The 24,279-nt window shown below is 41.3% G+C and overlaps 1 protein-coding gene across 2 annotated transcripts in view; it reads left to right on the top strand.

Annotated features, from left to right (window-relative positions):
• EPS8L1 (EPS8 signaling adaptor L1) overlaps nt 1-24,279 on the top strand; it is a 604,003-nt gene that overhangs the window by 512,040 nt on the left and 67,684 nt on the right. For both annotated transcript variants that reach the window (XM_089660829.1, XM_089660835.1), the window contains exons 18-21: nt 7,113-7,256; nt 9,390-9,501; nt 12,006-12,186; nt 18,797-18,929. In XM_089660829.1, coding sequence (XP_089516955.1) covers nt 7,113-7,256; nt 9,390-9,501; nt 12,006-12,186; nt 18,797-18,929 — 570 coding nt within the window. The remainder of the gene's footprint in view (nt 1-7,112; nt 7,257-9,389; nt 9,502-12,005; nt 12,187-18,796; nt 18,930-24,279) is intronic.

Genomic DNA, 24,279 nt, shown 5'->3' with positions numbered 1-24,279 from the left:
TTGGGGTCAAGACTACAACAGTGGAATCTCCTAGCAAGTGATGTTCGTACGTCTTTCTACCGTCATCGTCAGAAAGATCTGATCCCATTCTTCGTCCAGGAAGGTGATATTGCTGTATGTAACAATGTTCATGGTTTAATCTCAGCCATCGGCGTATGCTATGATCCCGATGAGTGGAGGCTGTTCATTGATGCTTCAAAGGCGAGTCTTAAAGCTGTTTTGCTCCATAATGGCAATCAGCTGCCGTCAGTTCCAGTTGCTTACGCAGTTTCAATGAAAGAAACGTATTAAAACTTGAAAGAGCTTTTAAGGTGCATCAACTATGATGAACATCAATGGTCGATTTGTGGTGACCTGAAGGTGATTGCTATCCTACTTGGACTTCAAGGTGGATATACTAAGTACTGCTGCTTCCTCTGTGAGTGGGAGAGTCGTGCGAGAGAAATGCACTATGCCAAAAGAGACTGGCCATTACGCCAGTCATTGCAGCCTGGAGAAAAAAATGTTAACTATCCAGCACTTGTAGACAGCAATAAGATCTTATTACCTCCATTACACATCAAGTTGGGATTAATAAAAAACTTTGTTAAGGCAATGGACAAGAATAAAGCAGGTTTCAAGTACCTGATTAGCAAATTTCCAGCACTTAGTGCTGCAAAAATAAATGAAGGAGTCTTTGTTGGGCCACAGATTTGTAAACTTATTCATGATGATGAGTTTCTTTCTCTGTTGCGTGGAAAGGAAAAGGCTGCCTGGACAGCATTTGTATCAGTGACATCAAATTTTCTTGGAAACAATAAAACACCAGACTACAAGAAAGTGGTAGAAAAACTCATCCAGACTTACAGAAATCTGGGTTGCAACATGTCTCTAAAAATTCATTTTCTACATTCGCATCTGGATTTTTTCCCACCAAACTGTGGAGCAGTGAGTGATGAACACGGAGAACGCTTCCATCAAGACATTGCAGCTATGGAAAGAAGATATCAAGGTAAATGGAGCCCATCAATGCTTGCTGACTATTGCTGGACAGTTGTAAGAGATAGCCCTTTCCTCGAATACAAGAGAAAAGCCAAGAGAAGCAAAACCGACACAAACTGAAGACAAAACTAGTGAGAATCCTAAGTATTAAAATGATTCAACTTAGCTTATGGCTATAATTTTTCTTGGTAATCCTATGCAATATATTATGCCATTTAGGCTTTGTTATGTAGTCAATATCACTTGCTTTATATTTGTGGAAAGACATCTATCTATATAATTATTGTGCATTATGTAGTCATTACGCCTATAGTAGAAAACTTTCCGTTTACAGAAAAACTAGAGCCAATTGACCAATTTCATTGTTATATTTGAACTCAGAATGTGAAATTCATTAAGAAATGGATCCTTTTGTTTCCAAAACTGGCAAAAAATAAAAATTTGTTGAACAGTGTAATTGACTCATCTCTGTCGTACGAGCTTTTTTCACGCAAGAGCCATGCTTAATAAGAACCCCTGTAAGGACACATTCGAGGGTCTCCCATTGGTTGAGAGGGCCGGTAGTGTCCAATGTGTGCTCCAGAATAAAGTCCTGGATAGTATTCACGACCTCCGTGATACATAGAGAATCTTTGAGTAGGGTATCAATCAAGCGCCACGAAAAGCAACGCAAAGACGACGGCCTGTCCTGAATCATAAGATGGATTGGGGCATGGTCTGACCATAAGAAATGACAGAGAGAGGATGAAGTCAGACAATCTGGGCTGAAGGTATGATGAAAGACCATCGACACCCCCCTAGACCTAGCCTGCGGATTAGTACTATGATACCACTTAGTATAGTGATGATTGTGGAGGACTGGGATACCATCAGAGTGAAAATGAGTCTCCTGGAGTAGCAAGATCTGCAATCCATATTCATGGAAATGGTGGAGCATCTGGCTCCGCTTCTCTAGAGTGTTAAAGCCCCTACAGTTAAGAGGAAAATTTAATCGGAGTCATATTTGGTTGAGGGAGAACAAATAGGAAAAGAAAAAAAAAGGGCGTGTCACCAATAGAGCTCCGCCAATCCGCCCTCAACCCCATAGAAGAGAAGAAAGAAAAAAAATAAATAAATACATTTAAAAAAAAAAAAACCTAAGAGAAAAGAACTAGCGATAAAAGGAAAAAAAGCCAAGAGAGGGAGAGAAGAAAAAAGATAAATGAGAAGGAGAAACTACTAGACAGGAGAGCTGTCAAAATAACATACAGTGTGATACTACGCAGTACGCTGAAGGCCTAGGTGGGGAACGTCAAAAGGCGCATGTATCCGATCCCGACTCAGGCCTCCCGTAGGCAAATGATAACTTGAGGAAGGTCACCTTCAGGTGAGGACGACCCCCTCTACAAAACGTATTCAATAATCCGTCAAACAGGCATGAGAAAATAAGCCCCCGCCCCCAACAAATAAACATAAACAGAACACAGTAATGACGGGGTGTGGATGAAACAAATAAAGGAAGGGCCCAAAGCCCCTGAGACTAGGGCTGAAGGCGTCCCTGCCCCACAGCAAATGGCGGTAGCAGAACCCCGCAGGCCACAGCCCCAGAACCCAAAAAACAACAGGCACAAATAGAAGGCACAAATCTAATAGGAGTAACCAACAGAATGTGCAAAAACTGTAGGAAGAGGAAGAAAGGGAGAAACCTCCCAATTCACGCAGATGGGGAATCATCCATCCGGGATCTTTTGGGAGGAGGATCTGGAATGCTTCTTCTTGTGATTGGACCGCTGCCAGGAAGAGGGGAATGGAAGGCCAGGGGTCAAAAGTTGAAAGGGCCAATCCGGTAGGGACACCTGGGGTAACTCGAACACATCGAGAAATGTAGGCAAGTCCCCAAGAGTGTGGAATTGAGCAGATTTACCGTTCTGGGAGGCGTTAAGTTGAAACGGGAACAGCCACTGGTAGCGAATATGCCTCTCCCGCAACATGTGAGTGAGAGAGCGCAGAGCCCTGGGCATAGCCAGAGTCTGGCGGGAAAGGTCAGGGAGAAGCATCACTGGCACTTCGTTGAATAGGATGGTGTCCTGCGTGCTGGCCGCACGCATAATGGCGTCCTTGACCTTAAAACAGTGGACCCTGCATAGGGTAATTCTGTAATTGTGTAAAAAACAAATACTGATCACTTCCCCAAAGTAGTACAATGTTACTATGGTAACATTGTACTACTTTGGTCATAGTGAAATATGAAAAAAAAATCTTTAAAAAAAAATTAAAAAAATTAAATAAAAAAAAATAAAAAAAATATATAATTTTTTTTTCTCATACTGTCACCAGTCAGTGTCCCTGATCACTGCCATGCCAGTTATATGATGACGCTGTACTGCACTGGTGACAATATGTAAAAAAAAAATAGTGAAACAAATTTTAATTTTTTAATTTTCCGAAAAATTATGCCAAAAAAAATACAACTTCAAAAAACTCGCCATGCCTCTTATGAAGTACGTCGGACTGTCTACTTTGAAAAAAGGGGTCATTTGGGGGATATCTGTACTGTTCTGACATTCTTGGACCTCAAGAAATTAGATTGGCCGTCAGTACTTCAGGATTGATCAAATACATCCTAATTTGGGTTATTTTCACCAAAGAAATGTAGCAGAATACATCTTGGCCTAAATTTATGAAGAACAATTATTTATTTGCAAAGTTTTATAACAGAAACAAAGAAAAACTTTTTTTTTCCAAATATTTGGTCTTTTTTTGTTAATTTAGCGAAAAATAAAAACCCCAGTGGTGATTAAATACCACCAAAAGAAAGCTCTAGTTGTGTGAAGAAAATGATAAAATTTTAGTTTGGGTACAATGTTGTATGACTGTGCAATTGTCAAAGTGTGAGAAGAGTGCTGAAACCTGAAAACTGGCCTGGGCAGGAAGGTGTAAAATTGCCCGGTATTGAATTGGTTAAGGGTGTCTTCGTGGGTTTGTAAAGCGTTACACAGACCGTCAGCTGTATTTTCAATCTCTTCCATACGCACACAAATGTCTGGTTTAAGATCAGAAATTTCTTGTTTGTATGTGCTTTTAATACGTTTCACATAAAGCTCAAAATCTGCCTTTGTACGAAGGGATTTGATGTAGGTGTGCAGGGACCGCAAGTGGGACTGCAGATCCCAGCCATCCTCAGAGCAGAGAGATGCTGGGGAAGGGCTGTGGGATCTCTGTGTGTCCGGTGTGTGCTGTGCCTGCAAAACAGGATCCCCAGGAAGAGAGAGCCCAGAGGGCTTACCTGCCCTTCTTCACGGAGCCCAGCATCTACAGGGGACGAGGAGGGGAGAGGTGCCGGCGCCCTCTTGGAGGCCGAGGTGCCCGAGGCCTCGGCCGAGGATCGGGTCAAAAACCGGCTCATGTCACCGACGGACCGGCTCCCTGTTGCTCTCTTGGGGGTCCAGTGTTGATTCCTCCCCATGGGGATTATAATTGAGAGCCCGTGAGGGAGAGAGGGAGCCTGCAGCTGAGGTCTGGGCTGGGAGCTGTGCAGGGTCACTGCTATCGCTCCATGCGCCAAGCCATGCCCCCGACAGTTAATTCATCCTCCAGATTTATAGCGTAAGTTGCTTATATACAGTTTGCGTTCCTTTTTGATTTTCACTGTTAAAGTTTACAAAAATGTTTTCTTTATTAACTCATGACTTTTTAGCTTTATGTTTAGTAGGAATATAGTAGGAATTTTAGAAGTTATGTTGTTTTTATGAGCACTAATAATAATGATTTCAGTGTATTTTTATAAAGAAATATAACTTTGTTAAAAATTTGCGTAACTATCCCAGGACCTATAAAATAATCAACTTTTGAAAAAGCATCAACCTTTTATTCTAGTGGTCCTGTACTTTCAGAAAATGTACTATTTAGGGTTTTTTTTCAAACTCTGAAAGCTTTAATCACCTCCCGCTCGCCCTATAAGGAAATGACGGGCGCAAGGCGGTTCTCTCATTCTGGGAGGACGAGATATGATGACCTCCCACTCTAACCGTGCGTGCGTGCCCCGCTGCGGCGATCGGTGGTGCGCTGTGTCCCTAGGACACAGCGGATCACCAATCAATGGAAAGAGCTGAAGATGTCGGCTCTGTCATGTGATCAGCTGTGTCCAATCACAGCTGACCGCATGTAAATAAGGAAATGCCGGTTATCGGTAATTCTCTCCTCACGAGCGGTCACGGCATTACTCAGAGGGGATATGTACACTGATCATCAGGGCACTGATGATCAGTGTAGCCCCATCAGTGCCACCTGTCAGTATTCCTCAATGCCACCTGCCAGTGCCCATCAGTGCCACATCAATGGTACATATCAGTGCCTACCAGTGCACATCAATGCCACATATCAGTGCCCATCTGAGCTGCCTTTCAGTGCCACCTATCAGTGCCACTTATCAGTGCCACCTATCAATGCCAGTCAGTGCCAACTATCAGTGCGCATCAGTGCCCGCCAGTGCTGCCTATCAGTACCAGCTATCAGTGCTGCCTATCAGTTCCCATCAGTGCCACCTACCAGTGCCTCCTCATCAGTGCCACCTACCAGTGCCTCCTCATCAGTGCCCATTAGTGTCACCTATCAGTGCCCAACACTGCAGCCTCATTAGCGCACATCAATGAAGGAGAAAAATCACTTATTTACAATATTTTATAATAGAAATGAAGAAAAAACATTTTGGTTGTTTTTGGTTTGTTTAGCAAAAAATAAAAACCCAGAAAAAAAAAGATAAAAATTTCATGTGTACAGTGTTGCATGACCACGCAATTGTCATTCAAAGTGCGACAGTGCTGAAAGCTGAAAATTGGCCTGGGCAAGAAGGGGGTGTAAGTGCCCCGTAGGCAAGTGGTTAAATGAAAAATGATAACCTTTAGATTTTTAGACTACGTTGCATATTTACAGTTCCTTCGATTTTTCAAAAAAGCACAAGATAAATTTTGCAAATATTTATTACCTCAACAGAATTTTATTTTTTAGATCTGGTAGGACTTTTGTAAGTTGTGTTGTTTTTGTGTGTGTTAGTAATGATATTTGTGTATGTTTACTGAAAATATCAGGTTAATAAACATTTGTTAATTATCAGGTCACATACACAATTAGTAGCATCATCTTTTTATTCTACCGGGCCTGTGCTTTCAGAACATGTACAGTTAAGAGGGGTGGGTTGTGGTGAAAAGGGTATTAGAGTACAAACTATGAAAGATGAAAATGAAAAATAAAGTGAAATATTGCAAAAAATGGACTGGTGTAAAAAGTTAAATGTGGAGCACAGGGCCTGGCAGCAAAAGGGTTAGAGCCAGTCAAAGCTGACCTAGTATAGCTTGGTGAAAACACGTGTGTGAAAACACTTGTGTTGCTGTTAAAAGTAGTTTTTGGGTGTGCTGTTGCCTGTAAGCAAAGCTAATTGTATATAGAAAAAATTTTACCCGTCTGCGTCACGGGAGATTAAATCAGTTGTATGTACGCGGACTGTGTTCCGTATCTGCTTATGATCTGAAATGCCTTTTACTTCAATAAAGAATTTTTTGGATAAAAAAAAAAAAAGAAAAAATTTAATTTCCACATTCAAATATGAGCCATTTGAGTACGCTGTAATTTATGCTGACCCTAGTTGTGTGGCTCTGTAACAGCCTACACCTTTAAGGCATCCTACAAACCTGTAATTTAATGGATTACTGTTTCTCCTACATTGCCCTGGAAGCCTTATGAAAAGACCCATGCTTTTTTTTCCAGTTTTGTGGATTAGCAAAGGTCCTCCACAGCTGTGTGGAGCTTGCAATGCCATTTGAGTAACAATAGCTTGTCTGGCAGTCCCCTAAAGAGCCAAAGAAGCCCATCAAAAAATAAAAACATCACATTATTTTTTACTTTCAAAAATGGGGGGAATTGAATTTTTGGTACATTTGCTAATCACTAGGTGAGATTTACAATAACCTTACCTTTTGACCTGAATTTCTAGTCATCTCATCTTCTGCAGGTCCAGCACAGAAAACACACAACACCAATATCCCAGCATTGGAACAAACTCATTTGAGGAATTGTTTAGCTGACCAAAGCAAGATAATTCTATTAACTGTTAAATATATCTCGCTTTTTTAAACATATTTTTCCACTTGTTAAAGGTTCTTGATGACTCCAAAAAATGGTGGAAAGTGCAGAATCGATTTGGGCAGATTGGTTATGTACCATACAACATACTTGCCCCAGTTTCAGATACAGAATTTAACAACACCAAACAAAATGGGGTCCAGCCAAGTCCAACCAAGGTATAACAAGCTGGTAATGACGATCTGTGCCATTCTTTATTGTTTAAGTGTGTTAACCATTTCCTACTTTACTTAAAACTAAGAAAAATTGTTTTGGCCTTTATATCCTTAGTGTATATGAACCTAGTACAACTTGATGATGTATAGCCAAAACTTTAAGTTTCGTACAGTGTAGGATGGAAACCCGTCAGGTTATTTTCTTGTTGTCTGTGTACCATTAAGTGAAATTTCTCTTCACTTTCTATCCCACAGATGAAACAAGAAATTAGATGAAATCTCTCAAAGTTTAGGGATTTCACCTATTTGTCCATTGTTATAAGAACATGTGTCTCTATTGGAATATTTCCCTTTTCCTTTTGTCCCTACAATTGAAAATGTTTATTTTTTCCTCCACTTTATTTGTACTGGTGACCACTGTCACCAAAATAAAGGGAGGAGTGGATCATCGCAATGAGGACACCTACAGCAATACAAACACGACAGAGGGTCTAACACTACCCCCATTCTGTCCAAAAAAAATAATTTGCCTAGAGATATACTTTAAAGCAATTTTTATATCAGAAGACAATGATATTGTAAATCATGTATGGGCAATCGGGATGTTGAAAGTTCAGGAATCCATAGCAAACAATCATAGCCTATTCAGACTGCTGAAAATCGGTTATCTAATATGAGATTAGTTGCTGTGGGTTACTAAAATTTGCTTCTTCCACTCCTTCGTTAAAATAAAAGTATAGTGTTTTTCAAGTGAGCATATATTTTGAGGTATTATTGCAGTGAATCAGCACAACATTGGGGGCAATTACTGGAACCAATACCCTGTATTGCTCTTTCTGGAGCAGCCTAAAGCTGGCTTCTTCTCCTCTCCCTCCCCTGGCTTTCAGCTGCTGTAGAGAGAGCCATACAGGGGATCGGTTCCAGCAATTGCTCCTCCACCACATCCATCTCCCTCGGTGTGCACCATACATTTTCCTCTGCTGTCCAAGCTCCCCTGTGTGTCCCCACCCCCACAGTGCTGCCAGCTTCCCTCCTCTCCTTCCCACCTCCAGCTGCAAGCACACAATATGATCCTTCATGATGGAGATTGGGGAAAGGGTCCGGTAAATATGTCACATTCACCAGCCCCTTGCTTTCCTGAATGAACACAATGTGTGATCGGTACTGATCGCTCCCTGTGTTCATTCACAACTAAAGCCTAGTAAACAGAGGGGGGGCAGGTGCCCTGTTGGGTAGGCTGTATGGGGCCCCGTGGTTTCAAACAGGGCACAGTAGAGACATTACTAAATCTCACTTCGACTTTCACGAGACTAGCATTCAGAGGCAACAGTGCCTTAGGTGATCATATGCTGTAGATCTACAGCTATGAGGCTGTAGTCACAAGAAGTGCACTTATTTTTTGGGAGGAATTAAAGACAAGAGGTAAAACCTTAAAAGTGGTTGTAAACCCTCACATATACCCAGTGAAGTGAATAGCCTCAGGTGATACACAGAGATGAAAAATCCTCCTACATAGGTTTTTCGTGTCTCTCTGCAGTCTTGTCTTTTCTACATCCCTTCAAAAGTGCTGATTTTAGTTAATCCTTCTATATTTGTCAGTGGGCAGGGAACTGCAGTTAGAGGTCTGTGAGAACTGATTGGAGGAAAGGGACCCCCCACACATGCAAACGTACACCCAGCACACAGGAGCTATGTTGTGAATAGTTAAGCTGTCTGCTTATCTATTCACAACTTATCGTGATCGCGCAAACAAAATCACAGGACGTGCAGCAGCCAAAAAAAAATTCCAGAACCTTTTTTGGACGTTACACATCCCACAATTTTTTTGTGTGATTGAGGCATCTTGGTCACATGGAAAAACGTGCCGCAATCTTGGCAAAAATTCCCCACGTTTTCAGGTGAAATGAATGGCACCTGAACATGCGAATGCACGTTTTCACATTTACACAGCACATTTTCAAATTCTTCCTGCGATTTGAAACGCCTAAGTGTGAATGTTGCTGTAAAAAGAAACTATAAAATATTATACATTTCTTTTAAACCTTGCCTAATTCTCATGTTTTCTAATTATAGTAAGGTATAATTCATTCAGGTTACTAAACATTTGACAGTTTTTTAAATTTTTTTTAAAAATAGAAATCCCAACCTCCAACTCCCCCTAAAAAACCAACAAAACCAAATATAATTGGTCAGGCACAGTGGGATACAGTGGACAGCCAGCAACCCGAACAGAACCATATACAGCAAGGTAAGATCAATGTAATGCTCCTTCATGTCATGAGTTAAATAAAACGTTTGCATTTTCATTCTTGCTCAACTGTTATGGATGAATCCTCCACCAATCACGACACCTTCATTAATAGTGTGACGTTATTTATTTTATTTTTCTATTGTGTGTTTTGTAATGGATACACCTCTTACAGTGTGAGCTGTATCGGGGTAACAGGTATTCACTTTATACTATAGTTATTTTATTTTTCTACTGAAACTGACATGACGTAAATGTTTACTGTCTTGGAATATTTGTTACTACTTTCTTGTTTGTTTAGTTTTTCAGCATTTTTGCATTTGCGTTTAGCAGTGTATAGTGATGTATAGCGGCGTTTAGCTGTGTTTTTCGCGTTTTTGTTTTTTAGCGGTTTTTTTTACAAAAAATTTTTTTTTGCTCAGAAAAGTCCAAAAACACCGGTTTGTTGCGATTTACTATCTTTTACAGCGTTTTTCAGCATTGGAGCGTTTTTACAGCTAAAAAACTCCTCTAGAAACCCACTAGTTCTGGGGTTTCTAGAGAAAATGTCACAGCCAAAAAACGCTGATTTCAGCCTAGACACATAGGATAACATGCTGGGGAGTTTACTGGCTGTAGAAAAAAAGCATCAAAAGCCAAAAGCAGCAGCTGTAAAAACGTCCAGTGTGCATGAGGACTAACATACAGCTAACCATTTACCACTAATCTGTTAAGAAAAAGGATGTTTGATGAGGATGCAGGTGCACTATGAAACTGATAGCTTAGGGCTACTCCCAGATATACCGAAGGGGATTCAATAAAGCTTCTGCACCACTATTCTGGTGTTAATTGCTCTTGTTAAGGTGTTGTGTCAAATTCAGGTAGTTCCAATTTGCTTGAATTCTACATTGTGGCTCAACACCTGTGCCAAATTCAAAATAAAATACTGACAGTTCATGTCTTACAAAAGCGGCACTAATGAAGACCAGTTTTTTTTGGTGAACAGAGACAAATTCTTTGCAAATTGTCTCACATGCATTCTAACAGTAGCGCAACATGCACCAAATTCAGGTATAAGGTCTTGACAGGTACATGAATTTTGCACACTTTTAGAATGCATTCAAGACACTTCCACTTTGCTTGAGGTGATTGTAGCCGTATTAGTGCATTTGCGAGAGGAACAATTGAGTACTGTCTGTGATACTTTTTTTATTTGTACTAACATACAATTTTGAGGACAAGCTTAGACCTGAAGAAGGGGACATTCCCCGAAAGCTTGTCCTCAAAATTGTATGTTAGTGCAAATAAAAAAAAAGTATCACAGACAGTACTCAATTGTTCAAGACACTTCCACAAAATCTTTCTGCCCCAATCTTTATGAATTCCAGGGACTGTCTCTAGGGAAAGTAGTTAGTCACTCTTGAAGAGGTATTTTATCCTAAAGGATGGGCACTAGCATCTTTGTTTTTTCCCCAAATAGTTTGAAGTGTGATGTCTAAAATTCAATTGTCCAGATTCTTGCATATAATTCCTGACAGGGGATATTCATTACATTTATTCTTTAAGCCCTTGGAGCAGAAAAGTACTTCTACAGAATAATTCTTTTTTATTAGCCGTTTTGCTGGTTTGTATGTCTTTTGTAATCTTTTACAGTGTTTGTATATTTACTGCCTTTTGTAGGATGTTAAATATAATTTTTTTTAAAGATTTGAACTAACAAAATTAAAAAAGACAGTACGAATCTGTGGAGGTGACCAATTTTGCCTCAAAGCTGAAATCCACTCTCACCATCAGTCTTGCACTGCTCTACAGGCTCCTTTTCTGTGCTGAAATTGCTTACGCTGATTTTACTGCATACTGTGAACTTCTCACAGTGTCCATTAAAAAAAGGTATAGCAAGTCAAATAAAGCCTGCCTCTTTTTTGTGCTGCAGGAAGTCCAGCATTATTGAGCACCTTCCTACTCATCCTAACTGTTCTGGTTTTTCCCTTTGCATTCAATGGATTTCAGTTCTTTTAAGTCATGGGGGCTCAACATCATATGTGGGTGATACCTAGGGCAGTCTGCCTAAGAACACCCACTCCAATAGGTTAACACAGACTGAATAACAGACAGCTTGTATTTGGATATTTTATTTGGGGGCCCTTGTTAAACCAGATGCTTAATTGCAGAGTTAGTGTGGCAAAGTGAACAAGCATCACCGAGCACAGGAGGTTTGCTAGTTTTTTTCAGAACCATAACAAGTAGCAATTAAACATCAGCTACACCTTCCTTTTGGTTTAATGAGACTAGCCTGTAGACTAATTACTCAACAGAAAGTCAGTTGACTTAGAAAATGTATCTTCCCTGAATTAGAATTATGCATGTGGGATATGATTCAGACTATGCATCATTGTTATTAGTACAAACAATGTGGGATAGATGCCAGGATATACGTTACAGAGGTGTATGTGTTAACATTTAATCTGGTCAGAATAATGGACACAGAAATGTGTTCTTTTTTAATGATGTCTTTGTTTCCTCAGGAAAATTTGACAAAATAAATAGTATGAATGAAGAGCTCTTGCTCAGATTGGCAAACGGCCGGACAGCACCAAATAAGACTCTAAGCATACAAAAAATGTTGGACACCTCCATTCCCCTAAATGAAGAATCCATTCCCTCTGAGGTCACCGCATGGCTGCAGGCAAAAGGCTTTAATACACTGTGAGTGTCTTTATTTTCCATATGCCTGTAGATTAGAAACCAAGACTCAATATTTAGTAATAAAAAGGGCAACCCTGCAAGTGGTCGTTCAATCATTCTGACATGATGAATGCAGGGGCATTTTTTATTGCACTGAGCCTGTGTGCTAAAATGTAAATTGGACTGTACTGTGGGCCCACAAAAAAGGGAGAGCCCTGCCACACTGCAGCCACCCAAACATGTACAGTACATTTTTGTACGCCTCCCCCCCCCCCCCAAAAAAAAAAAAAAAAAATCCTCAATATAAAGTAGCAGTGGCACGCGCAACATCTCGCCAAGTGGTGAGTGTGACCAGATGCCTTCCAGTGCACTGCAGTATAATGCTAAATGCAGGGGCGGACTGACAACTCATGGGGCCCCCGGGCAATAGGGAATCATGGGGCCCCTTTGTCCTTGCCCAAACTCAAAAAAGCCTATGAAAAAGGTACCAGGGGCATCTCATGGGGCCCCCTACTGACCCCGGGCCCTCGGGCAGTGCCAGAGTTTCCAAATGGTCAGTCCGCCCCTGGCTAAATGTCTTCTTTTTACTACAGTTAACCGCACATTACAGCTGCATTGCAATGTGAACAGGGCAAATAGAAAACAGTTGTTTACCTAATGTTTATCTGCAGTGATCCAGTGCAGAAAAATGCAGGTCACTGCACTATGTGAATGACCCCTAGCATGTGTCAAGCAACAAATGTATAAATCAGGAAGCTGAATAAGTACCTTATATAAACAGTGCTGAATTTTTCTTAATGAGGATAAGATGAAATTACTGTCCAGAGGACCTGTCAGTTTGTCACACTGCAAAATCTGGTATATCTCAGTTTAAGGTGGACACTTTCAAATTTGAGAAGACCCCCACAATGAACCGTTTCAGCACTGCCTGTCATTGTACTAACTCACTTAACACCCTTTAAGGTACCCATTACATTCACACTACCTGGACTCTACCCATCCATCGAGTCTTATACTCGGAAAGGATGAAAATCATCATTATCAAAACTGACAACTGGCTTATTGGTCACTACTGACTATAACATAATAAGTATTATGGACAGGGGATGTTTGAACATTTATCTGTTTACTCCAGCAAGATCAGAGGTAATCCTGTCAAGCCTAGTCACAAGAAAACTATCAAATCTGGTCTCTATATCTATTTGTGATACATACTGTAGATCACAGGAGATTAAGCTAGCTATCTTTACCTAGAACACCCACACACCCCTTTGATACACCCCTACAGCTGTACCAAGGGACTGGATCCTCTAACATTCAAATCTATAGTTTTTGGTGAAAGTTACAATACAGTTCAATAAAAGAGGAATTAGAGGGCCTTGCTCATTAGAATTTACAATCTAAGAGAGAGGGTCAAGAGATACAAAAAAGGTAAGAAACAGGGGAATGAGCTAATGGTGAAAGTAAAAACACAGTGTATTAGTTAGAAACAGGATATGCTTCTTTAAAGAGAGAGGCTTTCAGGGATCACCTAAAGATGGATAGATTAGGAGTGGAGATGAGCGAATCGAACCAGGCGAAGTGGAATTCGATTCGAATTTCAGGAAAAATTCGATTCGCGTCGAATCCGAATATTAGCCTACTTCGGGTGCGCGAATCGGATTTTTCCCGATCAGCCGGAAAAAGTGTCCCTGCAGAGAGCTCTGCTATTTCTGACAGTTCTCTGACAGTTCCTTCACATGTACAGCGGTTGAAACATTGTATCTATTTGTTTCCATTTAGGATACAGATGTTTTTATTCGGAAACAGATACAATGTTTCAACCGCTGTAAATGTGAAAGTCAGAGAACTGTCAGAAATAGAGGAACTCTGCAGATACACTTTTTGCTGGTTTGGAATTATTCTTATTTTCATCCTACTTCTTCTTCATCCTCATCCTCAGAAGAAGAAGAAGAGGATGAGGATGAAGAAGAAGAAGAAGAAAAAGTAGGATGAAAATAAGAAGAATTCCAAGCCGGCAAAAAGTGTATCTGCAGAGCTCCTCTAAGTGTATCTGCAGAATAGAGGAGCTCTGCAGATACACTTTTTGCCGGCTTGGAATTCTTCTTATTTTCATCCTACTTCTTCTTCTTCTTCTTCTTCCTCTTCATCCTCTTTTTCTTCTTCTGAGGATGAGGATGAAGAAGAAGAAGAAGAAGAAGAAGAAGTAGGATGAAAATAAAAGAATTCCAAGCCGGCAAAAAGTGTATCTGCAGAGCTCCTCTATTCTGCAGATACACTTAGAGGAGCTCTGCAGATACACTTTTTGCCGGCTTGGAATTCTTCTTATTTTCATCCTACTTCTTCTTCTTCTTCCTCTTCATCCTCATCCTCTTCTTCTTCTGAGGATGAGGATGAAGAAGAAGAAGAAGAAGAAGTAGGATGAAAATAAGAAGAATTCCAAGCCGGCAAAAAGTGTATCTGCAGAGCTCCTCTAAGTGTATCTGCAGAATAGAGGAGCTCTGCAGATACACTTTTTGCCGGCTTGGAATTCTTCTTATTTTCATCCTACTTCTTCTTCTTCTTCCTCTTCATCCTCATCCTCATCATCTTCTTCTTCTTCTGAGGAGAAGTCCTGGAGGTGAGCTTGGGAGGAGGTGACACAGGAGCTAGAGAGCAGGAGGTTTTGAGAAGACTGAAGAGAGCGGTTTGGTTGGTATTTTGAGACCAGGTTTGTGAAGTAGCTGGTGGCAGAGTTATGGATGGCTTTGTAAGTTGTTAGAATTTAGAATTTTATTCATTTGGTGAGTGGAAGGCAATGAAGAGACTTGCAGAGAGGGATAGCAGACGCTGCAAGGTTGATAAGGTGGATGAATCTGGCAGCAGCATTAATGATGGCCTATGTAAAGGTAAGCCAATGAGGAGGGAGCTTCAGTTATCGAGGTGAGAGATAATAGGGAGTGAATTAGAAGCTTTGTGGTGTTTTTATTTAAAAAGAGGCATATTTTGGAGATGTTACAGAGGTTGAGGCCACATGATTTAGACAGCAATTGGAAGTGGGCCAAAAGAAGAGTCCAGGGTTACCCCAAGCACACTGACATGTGGGATGGACTGATAGTTGTGCAATTAATATTGAGAGAGGAGTCAGGGGAAGGGAAATGTGGGGGAGGAAATATTATGAGCTCAGTTTTGGATAGACTGAGTTTGAAGAAGTGGTGTGACATCCATGTTGATATGTCTGTTAGTAAACCAGTGATACGTGAGGAAACTGATGGGGTGAGCTGAGGGGTTGAAAGATAGATTTGGGTGTCATCAGCATAGAAATGGTTTTGTAAGCCATGGGAAGCCATCAGCGGACACAGGGAGGAGTTGTAGATTGAGAATAAGAGATGTCCAAGGATAGAACCTTGGGGGACCCTGACAGACATAGGAATAGAAGAAGAGGTAGAGTTGCAAGTGACACTGAAGTTGCTGTAGATAGGTGTGATGATGAGAACCAATGAAGAGTACAATCACGGAGACCAAGGGAATAGAGTTTGAGGAGGAGGGGGTGGTGAACTGTATCAAAAGCAGCAGAGAGGTCCAAGAATAAGATTACAGAATAGTGATCATTGGTTTTAGCGGTTAGTAAGTATTTGTGAGTTTTAGAAGAGCAGTTTCTGAGAAGTGTTGTGGGCAAATCCAGACTGGAGGGGATCGAGAAGGTAATCCTCAATGAGGTGGCAGCTCAGGGTGTACGATAGAGCTGGAGTCTGACCATAGTTTTTCAAGGGAATGGGGTCCAGGGGGCAGGTGGTTAGGTGGGCATCAGAAATAAGTTTAGTGACTTCCTTTATATTGGCTGGGTTAACCAAGGGAAGTATTCAGTGTGCAGGTGGACATAGAATATAAGATGGAGTAGATATCTGTACAGTGGAGACCTTGTTACAAATTGTATCTTATTTTTGACGTGATTTGCGATCTCCTGGGCTGTATGTGTACAGACCATGCCCCATGCAGGAGTGTCCCTGGTTTAAATTGAGTGTTGCAGCTAGACTGTAGTCAGACTAAGTTTGTATTGTTATAGTTCTGCTTTTGTTGAATTTTCACTAAGCTTAGATTGTTTACTTCTACCTGTTGCTGGGGATTGTTCTCAAGCAGACAGATCAAAACAATGCAACAGTATTGAGAAATTAATATTTACTGTAGGTCTCCTTGGCAAATCACTAGACATTTTGTCAGTGGTGCATGCTATGAGAGGATATGTTTTTGGAGTGACCGTGAAGAACAGTCTTTGTACTTCCATACTTCACCTGTGGAGAGGGCTATCTTGGAGGTTTCTGCATCCTGGGGCCAGAAAGGATATGTACTGCCTTGCTAGAGGGTACATCCAAAATTGGAGCAGGAAGGTACAGTAATATGGAGTATCTTGAGGCTAAACTGCTCTGCTGAAGCTTTGTCCTCCAGAGCTATGTATAAACTGCTGCAGAGGAAGCCAGAGCTATATATTCTAAAAGTGTTTGTGCTGCCCAGTAGTTTACAGCCTGTACTATCCAGGGGTTCACAAGATGGTAACCTCTATACCTTAATCAAGTTGCAAAGAATGAGGTAAATTTCCAACAAGGAAATAGACGATGTAGACCAAAGTAGCTATATGCCGCTATGTGTGTTCGTGTTCATGTTCTTGTATTGATTAATAAATTCATAGACTTAAACCAAAAATCCACAATTACAGTGCAAAATCAAGTCCCAAAGTAATTTTCCAAAAAAAGTTTGCAAAAATCAAATAATCTAAAAATATAAATACATCAATAAAATAAAGTCCCAACACACAAAGTGTCCAAATAATGAGTCCAAACTAAGATCAAATCTTGATAGGAAGACGCTTCCTACTCCACTGAAGAAGATGCAAATCAATCACAGGTGCTCTTCAAATACCTCAAAAAAAAACTAAATCTAGACATAGTATATTACCTTTTAAATAATATACCCCAAAGTGCCACACGTGTATCATGCAAAAAGAACACTCCAGTGTCACAGCACTCATGTGAAAAATATATTAATAAGTAAATGTCACTGCACACCTTATACCAAGTGCATAATTACCCTCAGTCAGAAAATTTCAGCTTGTAATCAACTACATGTGTAGAGTGTCCTTAGATTGGTATCCTCTTGTTCCTTAGGACCTCATAAACAGACCAGGAATCAGTATATGAATCTCAGTAATATATAAAATTTATTGTAGCCACTTACATATAAGATCAATAAAATCAGCAAATCAGCATCCAGCTCCTAACGATCCCCTTTCCATGTGTAGAAGGTGTAGAAGGTCTCCCGATAACCAGGACATTCCCCCTTACCACTCCTGTCCAACACTCACACTCTCTGCTCAGGGGAACACCTGAAGTGTACCGTTCCTCTCCAGACCTCCGACACACAGGGGCTCCAGAATCCAAAATGGCTGCCGCGGCACTTCCCTGGACACGTTTCGTCACTTCCGGACTTTGTCAACAAGGATCCTTTTTGGATTCTGGAGCTTCTACACCTTCTACACATGGAAAGGGGATCGTTAGGAGCTGGATGCCGATTTGCTGATTTTATTGATCTTATATGTAAGTGGCTACAATAAATTGTATATATTACGGAGATTCATATACTGATTCCTGGTCTGTTTATGAGGTCCTAAGGAACAAGAGGATACCAATCTAAGGACACTCTGTACACATGTGGTTGATTACAAGCTGAAATTTTCTGACTGAGGGTAATTATGCACTTGGTATAAGGTGTGCAGTGACATTTACTTATTAATATATTTTTCACATGAGTGCTGTGACACTGGAGTGTTCTTTTTGCATGATACACGTGTGGCACTTTGGGGTATATTATTTAAAAGGTAATATACTATGTCTAGATTTAGTTTTTTTTTTAGGTATTTGAAGAGCACCTGTGATTGATTTGCATCTTCTTCAGTAGAGTAGGAAGCGTCTTCCTATCAAGATTTGATCTTAGTTTGGACTCATTATTTGGACACTTTGTGTGTTGGGACTTTATTTTATTTTATTGATGTATTTATATTTTTAGCACCTGTGATTGATTTGCATCTTCTTCAGTGGAGTAGGAAGCGTCTTCCTATCAAGATTTGATCTTAGTTTGGACTCATTATTTGGACACTTTAGGGTTTATTTACTAAAGCTGGAGAGTCCAAAATCAGACTCCCTTCTGCATAGAAACCAATCAGCTTCCAGGTTTCATTGCCAAAGCTTCATTGAACAAGCTGAGGTTAGAAGCTGATTGGTTTCTATGCAGAAGGGAGTCTGATTTTGGACTCTCCAGCTTTAGTAAATAAACTCCTTTGTGTGTTGGGACTTTATTTTATTTTATTGATGTATTTATATTTTTAGATTATTTTATTTTTGCTAAATTTTTGGGGGAAATTACTTTGGGACTTGATTTTACACTGTAATTGTGGATTTTTGGTTTAAGTCTATGAATTTATTAATTATTGGTACTTCAGGGGAAGGATATTGATATGACTTTAAGGGACTTTGAGGATTTTTATATTTATGTGTGCTGATTTATATTTATAATGTTCTTGTATTGATCATCCCGAAATGGAAACCACCCAAGATATAAATACATTTTTATAATTTAGTATCTTTTGTCTTTGTTATAGGACTGTTAAATCGTTGGGAGTGTTAAATGGAGCTCAGTTGTTTTCTCTTAGAAAAGATGAATTTAAAGCTGTGAGCCCTGAAGAAGGTGCCAGAGTATACAGCCAGGTCATGGTACAGAAAGCTCTTCTGGAGGTATGCTCATTATTTTGTTAATATTTATCTCTAACCTTGCATGGTTAATGTATCCCACTATTAATCTCCTGAAAGACAACTCATGCATCCCATTTAAACACTAGTATAACAATAGGTTTCTGGTGAATTATTGTGTAATAAATTACACGGTTATACCTCTGTCATTTTGTGCCTCCTAAATGCAAGAACAAAAAATGTAATATATTGCAGCCTGCCATATGTGGTGGCTACATTTGTTTTGTTTTACATTGTTTTTATTTCATAGAATTTTACCTAGTGATCCTGCCAGTAATACTTTCTCTCCTATGGTGACACTACTCACTGTACTGTATATATGGAAGAGAAATATTGTCACCTTAGGGCAGGACTTTAGAACACCTCCCCCTCTCCTCACTTGAGGAATTATGTGACTTGGTTGCTCTTAATTAGCTACCTGAACTGGGGCTGTGTACATTTTTTTGTACTTTGCATTCAGTTGGGTGTTTAGTATTTAGAAGCTTGTTGGTTATTTTCAATGTCATATGTTTCAAAGGATCCAGTCATTTGAATAGCACTAGTTGATGTTTTTGTTTATACTGTGCAAAATAAAGCAATTGCACAAGCAGCTGAACCCTTTTCCCCTCACTGTTAGATAAGTATAACAAGTGATTACCTCAAATCTTTGCCATTTCCTGCATTTTTTCCATCAGCACATCTGTAAAATCTGTTTGTCATTTTCTAAAAAGATTTCCCTAATTGGGTACATGTTTTTCTTGCTTTCACAAACATGGACATTAGGAAACCGTACTTTACAGCCTTCAGACATGTTCTCTGGCAAGGTCTAGTAACTTTCTTTCTATTGTGTGACTGGCCATGTTACTGTTGAAGATTCCAAACAGGAACACTGATCATAGTCCTGATGTTACTCTCTGATGTGCAGTATGTCAGGTATCAGCCTCAGGGAGCTTATCCCCGCTCAGCTTTACACTGCAAACATCCAGAATAGGCCATACACTGCCGATATAACACCATTAATATTTTATTTTGCCTAAAAAAAAATGTGAAATAACCTGCGCCAAAGAAATAACACACAAAGAATGCTGCTGCTCAAAAGATGAAAAAATCAAAAATCAAAATACAAACAAAAAGTGAAAACAGCGCAAACCAATTTTTTTTTTGTTTACAAACGATTTTATTGTATATGAGTAGACAGTAAAACAACAGCACATTTTAAAAGTGATATTATCAGCAAAAACAAGGCACTTTTGAAAAGTACAATACATAAAAGTATATTAACATAACAAAGATAAAAGAAAAGAGGAAGTTACGAGTGCATGAAATACGTAAATGATAAAGTAGGTTGAGTGATACATCTGTCAACAGTATATGTCAGCCAACTTTTACTGGGGATATTATTAAGCATGCAATAAATGTCTACAATCTCTCCATGACTCCCATTTTTTATCGTATAAGTGCATCTTATCCAGTAGGGTATAATGAATACGTTCCATAAGCATTACAGCGTCAATTCTGTGTAAAACGGAGTCCAAGGGTACAACATTGGACCTCCAATGTAGGGCAATAGACCATAAAGTGGCAATACATAATGTATGTATCAATCCCTGGGATATGGGCCCCCAATAAACAGGTCTGCATGGACAATCGTATCGGGGCACCCGACAGTGAGGCAGCCACCTCAGAAATCCTACGCCAGATCAAAGATATGTTCGGGCAATCCCAAAATATATGAACCAAAGTACCTGTGCAAACACAGCCCCGAAAACATAAAGGGGACGTTTGTGGAAACAATACATGTAGTCTTGACGGGGTATAATACCATCTGGTTAGAACTTTAAGGGCCGTCTCACGAACCGAAAGAGATCTAGAGCTCTTGCATATATTATCCACCATGGAATCCCAATCCTCATCTGAAAAAGTGATGCCACAATCCTCCTCCCGTTTTCGTCTGTACAAAGGGGGAGCATGAAAAAGACAGATCAAAAATTGGTGATAAAGATCTGAAATAAGACCCCTACCCCTGGAAGAGTCACGGCTGATACGTTCAAAAAAGGAAATCGGAGAAGATGGGGTAAGGCCAAAGTGCGCATTAAAAAAGTGACTAATCTGTCTATAACGAAGGTACTCACGAAGAGGAACATCAAATAACACGCGCAGCATATCAAAGGTAATGTAAGATCCTCCTCTTTGGAAATCAGATCAGTCTGATAAAAGATCGATCATACCACCAACGAAACATGTGAGGGGAAGAAAAGGCTACAACAAAAGTAGGATCACCAAAAAATGACACACCTGGGGGAATAGGAGAGACTAAACTCAATTTAGATTTGTGTTTGGACCAAAGTGTCAGCGAGTGGATCACTATGGAGTTATGAAAAATAAGCGATCGGGGGGAGATGTTAGACCATAAAATTCCCGGTAAATAAAAAGGACGTATCGACTGAGACTCAAACTTGATCCATGGGATTTGAGAGTTAATAGTAGCCCATTGTGATAATTGCGCAAAACGAGCCGAGAGGTAATATAGCCAAAAGTTAGGAAGACCTAGACCTCCTGTCCGTTGTGAGCGATACAAAATGGATGAGGCAAACCGTGGATGCTTATTTCCCCAAATAAAATTGTTAATAGTCCGCTGAAAGTGATCCAAAAACGTTTTTGAGACCGGAACTGGAAGTGCTCTAAAAAGATAAAGCAGTTTGGGCAAAATATTCATTTTAACCGCCGTGACTCTACCCAGAAAGGAGATATGATAACCGTGCCAGATCTTCAGTAGAGTAGAGAGACGTGATACACATGGTGGATAATTAGCTGTAAATATATCCGAGTATCTGGGAGTGAGATTAATCCCCAGATAGGATATCTTGTCCTTGACCCAGCGAAATGGGAAAGAACTACGGAGAGATACACTTAGGGAGTCAGGAACATTAACAGGCATAATCACAGATTTGGTAAAATTAACGGTGAGACCTGACACTTTGGCAAAATCGTTCAGTACAGCACACAAGTTAGGTAAAGAAGTCAACGGGTTAGTAATAAAAAGCATAACATCAGCATACATGCTCAGCTTAAAATGTGAAACTAATAATGAATAGCCAGAAATATCCAAATGTGATTTAATCGCCAATGCCAAAGGTTCCAACACCAGCGCAAATAAAAGGGGTGAAAGAGGACAGCCCTGGCGAGTACCTCTACCCAGTGTAAAGAAGTCAGAGTTACAGCCGGGAAGCCTAATTCTTGTTTTAGGAGAGTCGTATAGGGCATGTATGCCTGCCAAAAACCCGTCGCTGAAGCCCATTTTCTGTAGCAAGGAGAACAAGTAGGGCCAAAGAACACTGTCAAAGCCCTTGTTTATATCCAAACTCATCAACAGAACCTCTTTGGAATGTAAATTGAAATCTTGAATAACATTTAGAGTGAGACGAATGTTATCAGTAATAAATCTGTCGGGAATAAAACCCGACTGATCTGGAGAAACCAAAGAGGAGATGATAGGGGCCAACCGGTCTGCCAAAATACGGCTAAATATTTTTAGATCGTTATTCATGACCGAGATTGGTCTATAGTTTTGTGGCAAACAGTGGTCTTTCTGTGGTTTAGGTATTAGAGACATGTTAGCCAACAACATCTCCTCAGGGAACTTACCCCCCTGCAAAACATCATTAAATAAAGTTATCAAGTATGGAGCCAATGTAGAGGCAAAATGTTTATAATAGCTAGCAGTAAATCCGTCAGGACCCGGTGCAGTAGAGCGTTTAAGCGCGCTTATCACACATGTTATTTCCTCTAAAGTACAGGGGGCATTAAGAGAGGCAATCTGAGAGGGTGTAAGAGCAGGGAGGGGTATAGAATACAGCCATGAGTCTGACAAAGGAACAGAATCTGACTGCGGAGGAGCTAGTAGCTTAGAATAAAAATGCTCGCTCTGTATTGACTGGAGACATGCCGCAAATCTCGTGTGCCTTAAGTAGGTATGTCGTGAGGGACTTCTGGGCTTGTCCCTTTTTTTTCTTGGTGGACGGCATACAGGGAGTCTCCTGGGGGTGATCAACTGAAAATAGGATAATGAATGGAGATTATAACCCCAGGGGACCTATAACGCCCAAAATAGGTTTAGGGTTGTAGTTACATGAATGCTGTCAGATCCATCTGCGAGAACATTATATTGTAAAAATATTTAGCAAGCCATGGAAAGGTAGAGAGGACATAGATCGCAGCAACCAGCAAAGATATCACACCGGAGCAGGATGATGGCACCAGATCCCAACTTAGGACACAAGAGGGGCAAGTGGGAAGCAGAGGACCTCCAGCACCGAGCACAGGGCCCTCCAGGGAGACACCCTCCGGGGCAGTATTAAGGCCCCAGTAGGCCTCTGAGCCCAACAGGGGCCGTGGTCACGGAAGATGGCTGGCTCCGGGGTCAGCAACTTGAGGCCCGCCCCCCAAATCACTGTGGGGGGATCTAATAACAGGAGGCCACCCGCACCCCCCACTCACTGCGACCAGACGAAGGAGGCTCCAGACAGATGTTGTAGGCCGCAAATGCCGCCGCCACCGCAGGAAGCAGCAACACTTAACGGCGTCTCTCCCCTAGTCCCAGCAATGCAGAGGGCGCTGCGGATGTCCCCAGGCGATCTCCCACAACCCGGATGGCAGCGGGTACAGATGGGAGTACTGATGGGTGACACCGGAGCCCCGGCCCACGCGGCCGCACCAGGCCGCGGACGCCTGCCGCCTTGAGGGGCGGAAATGTCACCCGGAGTCCGCCTCCCAGGGATCGGGGATGCTACCCGGGTCCCCCGCTGTCTCTCCGTGATCCGCTGCCGCACGGATGGCAGCGGATTCAGAAGTTCGGCGCCGGAGCTCCGGATTATGTGGCCGCTCCGGTCGCCATCTTGGACATGCCCCCAGCGCAAACCAATTTTAAAGAAATAAGACAGAAGAAAAAAAATCCAAATGAGTCCCAAATAAAGAAAGTCTTGTGTTTCAGGGAGGGAGAGAGGGGGGGGAGAGGAAGGGGGCGAGGGGGAGAGGGTGGAGAGAGGGGGAGAGAGGGGGAGAGAGGGAGAGGGGATGAGAGAGGGGGAGGGAGGGGACGAGAGGGAGGGGAGGGAGGGGGCGAGAGGGAGGGGGCGAGGGAGGGGAGGGAGGGGGCGAGAGGGGGGAGGGGGAGAGAGAGAGGGGAGAGAGAGGGAGAGAGAGGGGAGAGAGAGGAGAGAGAGGGAGAGAGGGAGAGAAGGGGGGAGGGAGAGAAGGGGGGAGGGAGAGGGCAAGAGAGAGGGGACAAGAGGGAGAAAGAGGGGGCAAGAGAGAGGGAGAGAAGGAGGGAGAGAGGGGGGCAAGAGAGAGGGGGGAG

The sequence above is a fragment of the Staurois parvus genome, unplaced genomic scaffold (genome assembly GCF_062004578.1).
Source record: "Staurois parvus isolate SC_StPar_1 unplaced genomic scaffold, SC_StPar_1.0 ptg000032l, whole genome shotgun sequence".
Classification (NCBI taxonomy): Eukaryota; Metazoa; Chordata; class Amphibia; order Anura; family Ranidae; genus Staurois; species Staurois parvus.
The sequence above is the reverse complement of the archived record's forward strand: the minus strand, read 5'-3'. Positions and strand labels throughout refer to the sequence as shown.